The sequence below is a fragment of the Monodon monoceros genome, unplaced genomic scaffold (assembly GCF_005190385.1).
Source record: "Monodon monoceros isolate NGI ecotype Baffin Bay Population unplaced genomic scaffold, NGI_Narwhal_1 Super_Scaffold_12, whole genome shotgun sequence".
Taxonomy (NCBI): Eukaryota; Metazoa; Chordata; class Mammalia; order Artiodactyla; family Monodontidae; genus Monodon; species Monodon monoceros.
This window is the reverse complement of record NW_021703768.1, coordinates 156,863,283-156,873,686: the sequence shown is the minus strand read 5'-3', so window position 1 is coordinate 156,873,686 and position 10,404 is coordinate 156,863,283. Positions and strand designations below refer to the sequence as shown.

The window sequence follows — 10,404 nt, the reverse complement described above, 5'->3', positions numbered from 1 at the left end:
GCATGATGAACCCCTGAAGGTCTCATTTGGCGATTTGGCCTTGCTCTCAACTCTGAAACTAAGCGCCCGTGGGTTAGAGTGACTTGCCCAAGGTCCCAGGGAAGGCCGGTCAGGTTCCACTCGTTGAGGTCTTTAAATGTATTGAAAAGATGAAGAAATGTCAAAATAGGCTAAAGAAATTGCAGAAGAAAAAATATATAGATTGTGGTGGAGAAAATAGAATACAGGATTCGCAAAGCGACGACAGGATTTATAGACACGGGAATTCATTGTGCACTACGGGAGGTGTGGTCGGGTGACAGGCTGCAGATTTAAAATTGTGTGATGGGTCTGGTCTTTCAATACTGTCAGTCTATGCCTCTCAGCTCCTTTTGGAGACAGCATCAGAATCTAAAGAGGCTCTAAGGGCAGCTACGGAGGTGGATACAGATCTGGCGTGTTAATTCCCTGTTCTCGCCACCATATTCACGTCCCCATTCTGCACTGCTCAGCATTTTGTGTTGATAGATCAAAAGAGCGAATGAGCATGTCGTGCTTGAACGGCCCTTGTGCGACGGACCTGGCTACAGAGGCTGCTGTGATGTGATGGCTCTGTCTCTGAACATCCCAGTTAAAGATGAGCCTCTTCATTTCGTAAATAAGATGCTGTCATTTTGATTTGGAAGGGACATAGAGATTTTTTTTTTCTAATTTACACCATCTCCTGAACAAAGTTTTTGTGAAGTAGAACTCGAGGTCAGTGAACACTTTGGCATCGAATTTCTTGAAAGGCTGGTTGCAGGGACTTCCCTGGCTTTCCAGCGGTTAAGACTCCGCGCTTTCCACTGCAGGGGGTGTGGGTTCAATCCCTGGTCCGGGAACTAAGATCCCGCATACCGCATGGCACGGGCAAAAAAAGAGAAATGTTGGCTGCAAATGCAAGAACGGTTACAGGTTCCTGTCTTCTGAACAAACCACCATGCAAGCTTCTCTGCTGAGTGGCAGGCGGGCTCTGTGGGCGTCGGCACCCAACCCCCTGCCCACGCACTCAGAAAATTAAATGCTCTGCTGTTACCATCTTGACATTTGTAATTTTTGAACAAGGGGCCCTCAAATTATGGAGCTGGTGCCACTGAGAAGCTTTGTGACTCAGAATTTGCCATTTCTCCCCTCTTGGTTTCAGTGAACTCCTGCGTGGAAGGGGCAGATTCTGAAAACGATACTGGTGTCTTGGGTTTGTGTAGTGACTGATGGTCATTCTCATTTCTTGTTTACCAGATGGCCCACTCCACTCAGGGGTCCCTGTGGCAGCCCTTTCTGGCTGGCTGTTGTCCTGTTTATTGGGTTCCCAGAGCTGCTTAGAAACATTCCAGACTCCTTAGCACGGCCCCTAAGGCCCTCCGTTTTCTGCCCTCTGCCGCTCCAGCCTCGGGTCCTGCCACTCCCCCTCCCCCGCTCCAGCACACCCAGCTCCTCCCAGTTTCCCATGTCAGGTCCCCCTGCCTTGGCCAGGGCAGCTCTTTCCATCCGGAGCCTGAGCTGTCACTTCTTCCCATCTCCCAGCTCCAGGTAAACGCCCAGACGTTCCTGGCTATGTGACATTCCTAGTTTAAGATAGCAGGAAAAAAAAAAAAAAAAAAGACAACAGAAATGTATTCTCTCTCAGTTCTGGAGGCCGGAAGTCTGAGATCAAGGTGTTGGGAGGGCTGATTTTTTCCTGGAGGCTCTGAGGGCAAAACCACGCCAGGCCTCTCCTCCAGCTTCTGGCGCTGCCAGCGATCCTTGGCTCGTGGCTGCATCACTGGATCCGTGCCTGACGCCACATGGTCTCCTTCCCGCTGTGTGTCTCCCTGTGTCTCTGTACCCAGATCTCCCTGTCCTTTCTCTTGTGCAGACACCAGTCATTGGATTTAGGGTCCACTCGTATCCAGTGTGACCTTGTTAACTTGATTTCAGCTGCACATCCCTTTTTGTACAAGGTCACACTCACAGGTACTGGGGTTAGGACTCAAACATAGATTTTGGGGAGGGACGCAACTCAACCCAATGCCTTAGGCCAGCTCTAAAGCCCTCTCCCCGTGTCTCAGAGGAGATCCTCTGGGAGTGATGACTGTAGAATCTGTTGATCTCACTCTGTGTCCCTGGACTGTATGCCACGGGATAGGCCCTTAGTAAATAAAAGCAGGAAGTGTGCTTGGTGAGAACACAGTGAGATGTTTCCTCAGCCAAACAAAAGAATTTGGAAGTATCTGTAGTACTGGGTTGATACATGTCTCCCCCAAATTCCTACCCACCTAGAAACTCACAATGTGACCTCACTTGGAAACAGGGTCTTGGGACTTCCCTGGCGGTCCAGTGGTTAGGACTCCGAGCTTCCACTGCAGGGGGCGTGGGTTCCATCCCTGGTTGGAGAATTAAGATCCCACATGCCTCATAGTGTGGCCCCCCAAAAAAGAAAAAAAATAGGAAACAGGGTCTTTGCAGATGTAATAGATCTGATGGGGTCATGCTGGAGTAGGGTGGGCCCTGAATCCAATGGTGGGTGTCCTTATAGGGACAGGAGTGACCACACAGACACAGAGAAGGCCTTGTGATGACAGAGGCAGAGACTGGGGAGATGCGGGACCAGCCGAGGACCAAGGATGGCCAGGAGCCACCAGAGCTGGAGAAGGCAGCAGGGACCCTGCCCTGAACCTCCAGAATGTCGGGAAGATATTTGCATGTAGGAGGGTGGGAAAGGAGTTCCACGACAATGGGGGGCCTTCCAGCCCTGGGGACAGTCTAGGGTGAAGGGTGAGCCGTGGTCTCCAGCCCTCCTTCCTCTTTGGCGGCACAATGCCCAATGGGCTTCTGTTGTTGTTGAATATTTATTTATTGGGCTGCACCGGATCTTTGCTGTGGCATGCATGAGGGATCTAGAGCCCCGACGAGGGATCGAACCCGGGCTCCCTGCATTGGGAGCGCAGAGTCTTACCCACTGGACCGCCAGGCAAGTCCCCAATGGGCCTCTTTGGATGCTGGAGGCCACAGGCGTCCCCCGGGCCTGGCCTCCCACCCAGCAGAGCCAGCTCCCCTCCTGCCATGGGGCCGGGGTCTGCATCTGCACTGTACCCTGCCCAGCCCAGGGGTGACCCTCAAGGTCACTCTTGGGGTACATTCTGTGGGTTTTGCCAAACGTATGTCATCCTGTGTCCAGCAGGACCTTGTCCTACAGAAGTGTCCCTGCCCTAAAAACCTCCCTTGACCCACCTGTTCATCCTGCTTTTCCCCGCTCCAACCCCTGCAGCCAGTGATCCTTTCACCAGCTCCATGGTCCTGCCTTTTTCAGAATGTCATCAAATTGGGATCATACAGCGTGTAGCCTTTGCAGACTGACTTCCTTCCCTTATTTCCCGCCTTTTCCAGCTTCTAGAGGCGCCGCCTCCCTGGCTCGCAGCCCCTCCTGCATCCTCACAGCCAGCAGCGCAGCATCTCCCGTCTCTCTCTGCCTCTGACCCTCCCGCCTTCCTCTCATAAGGACCTTGTGATGACACTGAGGCCCACGGGGAATCCAGGGGCCCTAACTTAATCCCACCTGCAAAGTCTCCTCTGCCCTGTGAGGGGACGTGAGCACAGGTTCTGGACGTTAGGATGTGGACATCCTTGGGGTCCTGTGCACAGGCTTGCCTGGTCCAGAGCCTCCTATAAACGCAATCATGCAGGCCATCCTTCTGTGTAAGGCTATTTGTTGACTGTGGACTTGTGAGCCACCCAGGCCGTCCCTGGTGGTGGGTGGTTTGTCCCTCACATGGCTGAGGGGCTTCCGGGGCAGGAGTGGCTTGATTCCCTGTTGCTGAATAGGGGACCAAGATGAGATGTTTTCGGTTTTGACTATGGGGAGAAGAGCTGCTCTGACATTCCTTCCAAGACTTTTTGCGGACATGTGTTTTGGTTTCTGTTAGGTAAACACTTAGGAGTGGAATCGCCGGGTCAGAGAGTAGGTGTGTGTTCAGTTTTATAGGGAAGTGCAGGACCTTTTCCCAAACTGGCTGTAGCCCTTCACACCCCACCAGTGAGCCCTGGGGGTTCTGGTTGCTTTGTGTCCTCGGCAACGCCCATCTGTTACATTTTAGCCATTCAGGTGGACGTTGGGTAAGGTTTTCTTTTTTCTTTTTGTGGTAAAATAGAACATGAAATGTACCATCTTAACCATTTTTAAGTGCACAGCTCGGTGGCATTGAGCACATTCACATTGTCGGGCAACCGTCCCCACCATCATCTCCAGAGCTTTCCCATCTCCCCAAACTGAAGCTCTGTCCCCATGAAACACTGACTCCCCACCCCCCCCCCCAGCCTCTGGCCCCCACCATCTGCTTCCTGTCTCTGTGGATGTGACTCCTCTGGGGACCTCATGTGAGTGGAATCAGACAGTATCTGTCCTTTTGTGTCTGGCTCCTCTACGTACAATGTCCTCAAGGTTCACCCATGTCATAGCATGTGTCAGAATTTACTTCTTTTTTATGGCTGAATAATATATTCCACTGTGTGGATGGACCATGTCTTGTTTATCCATCATCCATGGATGGACACGCTTCTCTTGTTGTGGACCACGGGCTCTAGGCATGCAGGCTTCAGCAGTTGTGGCTTGCGGGCTCTAGAACGCAGGCTCAGTAGTGTGGTGCACGGGCTTAGTTGCTCCGCGGCATGGGATCTTCCCGGACCAGGGCTCGAACCTGTGTCCCCTGCATTGGCAGGTGGATTCTTAACCACTGCGCCACCAGGGAAGCCCTAATCTTTTTTTTTTTTTAAACTTTTTATTTTATATTGGAGTATAGTTGATTGGCAAAGTTGTGTTAGTTTCAGGGGTACAGCAGAACGGCTTTCTAATCTTATACTTATTTTTCCAGGAGAAAAAGAATTTTTTTCAGCTTCATATATATATATTTTCGGATTATTTTCCATTCTGATTTATTATAAGATATTGAATAGAGTTCCCTGTGCGATACAGTAAATCCTTGTTGCTTACCTATTTTATGTATAGTAGTTTGTATCTGTTAATCCCATACTCCTAATTTATCCCTCCCCCCTCCTTTCCCTAATCTTATACATTTGATACATAGGGGACAATTTTTAATGCAGCTGAATCTATAAACGTTTTATTATTTAAAAAAAAAATAAACAGTGATACATCCATGTCTCCCTCCCTCCCTCTCTTTCTTTCTGCGCAGCACGGCACGTAGGATCTTAGTTCATACAAAGAAAGTTCTCCGCTCAGGGGCCAGAATCCCCCACTTACAGATCCATTACTAAAGATTTAACTCTTCGTGGTGTACTATGGGGCAGGGCCAAGATTCCCTCCACTTTTTCCTGGGAGTCTGGTCTCTGGGTGACGCAGAGCAGGAAGGGGCAAGATTAAGATCTTCACAGGCTCCAAGCTCTCGGAGGAGCGTGGCGCTTTCCCACGGCCCTCCAAACCGTGGGACCCGCGGCTTACACGCGTGGACGTTAGCTCCTCAGATAGCTTCCCCCGAAATTCTCCCACTGTAGATCAGAAGCTGAAGCTCCCTCATCTGTGCTGCTGCCTGAAGCCCGGTTCTATCCACGCTGCCTCTTGCCGGGGCAGCTGGGTCAGTGGTGGGTGGAGGGGAAGCCGTCCCGCCGGAGCCAAGATCCCGCCCCGTCCCCCCCCCCCCCCCCCCGAAAGCAGCAGCCAGGGAGCCAAGGAAGGGTCGGAGCCGGGAGGAAAGGAACAGTGAGACTTTTTATTGTGCATTAATTCACTTGGTATTAACAATTCCACACAATATTCAAACACTGCAGGAAAGTGGGTGTGGCACACCTGGAATTTTTTAAAAATCAGAAATAAAAAGCACTGGACATCCAAACGCAGATGGGGTAGAACCCACTAGAACCACGGATTGCTTTCTGAGAACCGGGAACCGGTCTTTACAATGTTTGGCAATGGTCTCTGAGGACAGAGGAGGAAACGGGGGGGGGGGGGGGGGAGGGGGGGGAGGGGAGGGGGGGAGTGGTGTCGACATATGGCTTCTTTTCAAGGCGCCCCGCGGCAGGTTCTTGAAGGACGAGCGACCTGTGGTGGCCTCACCGTGGCCCGGAAACTGCCCCTGGTCACTCATGCTTGGGGCGGGGGTCCAATGGCCTTTTCCTGCCCGCCCCGGGCTCGAGATGGATGAGCTGCCTAGAGGCCCAGCGACGACAGGACAGGGTGGCCGGGACATCAAAGGAAGAAAGAGCACCTTCTGCATCCCCATCCGTCCAAGGGGGCTGGAGGTCACAACCGAGTCACTTAATTCTTGGCCTGGGGGGTGACCTTTAGGGAGGATGGGGGAGGGGCCGGGCCGGGCCAGGCCCACAGGAAACACTGCAGGCTGCAGACAGAAACCCCGAGTCGCCCAGGACTGCCTTTTTTGGGTGCCTGTGTCCTTAATTCCCCCGGGGATGTGGTTGAGAGGCGCCGGTTTCCCCGAGGCCCGCGCTGCCACTGCCGGCTCCCGGCCTCGCGGGGCACTTACAGTCCCCCAACGCCCTGAAAACCATGGTTTCACGCTGACACTTGCACCAGGAAAGCACAAGCTTGTGTGTGCCCTGATGCTTCAGGCCTATGCTGGGGATCCTGATGTCGAAGAAGAAAAAAAAAGGAAAAGAGCTCTTTTTCCTCCGCTGGAAAGAAACCCACGGTGGGGCTTTTGCCCACTGCCATCTCCCTGGGCTCCGAGGCTGCGGGCACCTGGGGAGGCAGCGGGGCAGGTGTGGCCATGGGGCGGGGCTGGGGAACGGTGGTCCTCCCCCTCTCTGGGCCTCAGTTTACCCAGACCGCTGGGTCCCTGGGGTCTTGACTCGGGGGCCTCTGGCCCGGTGCGATTTTGCTTCAGGGCTTGTGGGGGTGGGGTGGGGCGGCCATCGGCCGCCAGCGATGGGGCTGCCAAACTCGGGTCCCTCCACCCCATCGGCCAGGGGTCCTGGGCTTGGCTTCCCACTGGCTTCTCCGGGGTCAGTCGGCGGGGACACGCGGTGGGGATAGGCTTGGCACAGCTGGCAGGGCAGGGGCCCGAGAGAGAGGGCAGGCCTGGGCCCGGGGACCTGTGACCTCAGCACCAGGACCCCTTGTCCTCTTCGGGGCCTGGCAGCGGGAGGCCGGGACAGTAGGGGCGCAGGAGGACGGCTGGGTGTGCGCAGACCGAGCTCAGGCTGAAGGGATTAAGGCTTCTGTCCCGGACGGAGCAAAGGGTGACCAGTCGGCAGATGGCTGGTGGGCTGTCCTCGCCGGCAGACTCGCTCTACCAGCTAGCTGCCCCTCTGACCCTCGGGCCAACCCCGCTGTGCCCTGGCTTCCCCAACCCCCAGCCGTGGGGTGCGCCCGGGGTTTCTGGAACAGGCTTTGTTCTGTCCTGCTGTGCTGCCAGGCGTGGGCAGGCCAGGCGCCCCTGGGCCGCTGGCTGCCTGCGCAGTGTACGGGGGCAGCAGCGTGGGGTGGGGGCCTTTGTGGCTTCCCCCCTCCACCTGCATGGGTGGGGGAGCGGGCTCCCCGAAGCCCCAGGTGCTCCCGGACCGGCCGGAGAGAGCTGGGTGCTGGGGAGAAGCTTGGCCCTGGGTCTGCACCCCGCGGGAGCCGGCCATGGGGGTGCCGGGCATCCCGCCAGCCTTCGCAGCTGTGCACGGTCTGAGCCCCAGGGGCGCGAGGGGAGCAGAGGCGTCGGGAGAGGAGCTCAAGGCTCCGGGTCCCACCAGCCCGCGTGCCTTGTGCCGGCTGCCCAGGGCCCTTCTGCTCGGGGGGGCCCTGGGATCCTGACTTGCCACCCCGCCCCCGCAGGGCCGCACGGGCAGGTGGGCCACCGGGGATCAGGCGGCCGAAAGCAGGTGTGCATCTGACCCGTCCTGCCTCCACCTCTTTAAATGTTTTTGTTGTAACAGAGGAAACAGCAATTGTAAAAGAGCCCCCCAGCCCGCCCTCACCATCAACTACACGACACCTTACAGATGCTCCGGGCAGCTGGGTGTGAGCGCAGAGGGGAGTACTGCCGGTGCCTCTCCATTTCTGGGCAAAGAATCCCATCTCCAGGGCCTCTGCAGCTACTTCCAGACAATTTCACACCTATTTTTTTTTTTTTTTTTTGGCCAGCCGCCCACCCGGCTTGCGGGATCTTAGTTCCCTGGGATCGAAACCGTGCCCCCTGCAGTGGAAGCGCGGAGTCCTAACTACTGGACCACCGGGGAATTCCCTCGCACCTTTTTATACCCCGAAGCACCAGGGGGCCCCAGGCTGGCCTCCCCAGGCTGCATTTCTGTCTGAAAAATGGCCATGGAGATGCAGAAAGTGGAAAAAAAACAGAACAAAACACGGAAGAGCCAAATATGACCATAGCCTCTAACTGCCCACGCTGATGTCTCGTGCTTAAAACTAAAGAAAACACAGCTGGCCGTTGCAGTGACCAGAGCCATGGGCTGAAAATCCGTTTCTGGGATGGGTGGGGTCCCCAGGAAAGGGAGGGGGCCTCAGCATGGCTGTCGGATGACACATGCCACACAAAAGCCACACAGTTGGGTGACCCTGGGTGACAGGGGTGCGTTTCACAGGCAAAGCCCCCCTCCCGGCCCCTGAAATCCAAGTCACACAACCCAGCTTAGCTACAAGTTCAGCCAATGACACCCGATTTTAGCGGTACGGAATTACAAGGTTTTAAATGAAAAGGAGAAAGATTTCTGAAAAAAGTTCGTTATGTCCCTCCTCCCAACTCCACCCAATTTTTGTCCACTTCACACACCCTGGCCAAAGGCATCACATCATCAACCTGGCTAAAGTCCTCACAAATGGCCAACTGTGTGAGACTCGCCACCCGGCCGGGTCAGCCACGCCAGCGGCTAATTCACCCACCTCCTTCCCGTCTCCCTGCCCAGCTCGGCTCTAGACCATGACTTAAATGGCAACGCCGTTTTCAAAAATCTTTACCGCGTTGCTTGGGCATTTCAGCTATTTCCCATGAGAAGTGGTGGTGGAGCCCGGCCCCCGACAGGGCTGCGATGTTGGGTCTGAAAATCCATCTGAACCCAGAGGATACATTTTACCCGACCTGGGTGACGGCAACTTTTTGCATTTCTTTTGGAATGAAGAGTTTTGCTTGACTGTGTACTGAATGATGCCTTGGCTGGGGTGGGGGGGGGGGCGGGGGTCAGGGAGGAGCTGAGGGAAGATAGAGCTATAGGATAATACAAGGCTTCTTGTCCTTAAAGGGGTTCTCCGAGGCGGGGACTCCCACCAGCAGGGGGTCGTTCCGGGCGTGCTGCTCACAATAGCTCATGAGTTCGGAGGAGGCTTTGGAGACCTGTGTGTGGGCACAAGGACAAGAGAGGAAAGATAAGAAGGGGCCAAAGCGCCGTGTCCACAGCAGCACAAAGGTGGAGATAACCCCAGTGCCCGTCACCTGAAGACACACACCGTGTCCCTCCACACACGGGAGCATCACTCAGCCACAAAAAGGAGAGAAGCACGGACACTCGCTACCACGTGGATGGACCCCGAGAACACGATGCTCAGTGAGAGAAGCCAGATGCAGAAGGACCCACAGGATGTGATTCCACTGATGGGAAACGTCCAGAACAGGCAGATGCACAGACACCGACGGCAGTGGTCAGGGGCTGGGGAGTGACTGCTCACGGGGATGAGCCTCCTTTTGGGGTGATGGAATATTCTGGAATTAGGTAGTGGTGCATTAAGTTGCACAACAATGTCAATGTACTAAGTATCACTAATGGTAAATTTTATGTTACGTATACGTATTTTACCGGAAATTTAAGATCAAGTAAGCAGAAGAACTGAACCTTCTCCAGAGGGGGCTGTGTGGAGTTTGAAGGGAAGGGTCAGGGGAGGAATCAGTCGAAGAAAGGACCTGACGGGGAGAGCCCTGCAGGTACATCGCCCGAGAGGCGGGACGAGGCCTTCGGCATTTGATTCTTGTGCTGTGTGAGCTGTCGCGGTGTCGGTGACCATGGTGAGGGGGCTGACACTTAGGACCCCCTGCGTCAGAGTCCCCAAAAGAGGCGGGAGGAGATGCAGGGAGGGCCCATCGCAGCCCTGGGGGAGCTGACGTGGGTAAAGTGGTGCCTAGTGTCGGGTGGCGGGGGGGGCCCACCCTGCTGGCAGCACCGCAGCTCCGCTGTGGGACCCGGGGGGGCCCCTCGAGTCCCGGGCGCATCTCCGCGGCCTTGACCCCTCAGCAGTCCCCTTCCCACCCGGAAGAGTGGCGGGCAGGGAAAGTTTGCGGAGGGTCTTCTGAGCCCCAGAGCTGCCGCCCCGGGCGCCAGGGCCCCGGGCTCAGATTCCACTGCTCTGCCTGGAAGACAAGCCCCCGGGGGCCCCTGGATGCTGCGCGCCCTCCGCCTCGCCTTGCCGGCCTCTCACTCAGGCCGGCCCTGCGCTCCCAGTCGCCG

At 55.6% G+C, this 10,404-nt stretch overlaps 1 protein-coding gene across 1 annotated transcript in view; it reads right to left on the bottom strand.

Moving 5' to 3' along the window:
• Positions 1-5,976: 5,976 nt before the first annotated feature.
• GNG7 (G protein subunit gamma 7) overlaps positions 5,977-10,404 on the bottom strand; it is a 153,683-nt gene continuing 149,255 nt past the window's right edge. Inside the window, exon 5 of the mRNA XM_029218512.1 lies at positions 5,977-9,299. Within this exon, the coding sequence (XP_029074345.1) occupies positions 9,174-9,299 (126 nt within the window). The 3' untranslated portion in view covers positions 5,977-9,173. The remainder of the gene's footprint in view (positions 9,300-10,404) is intronic.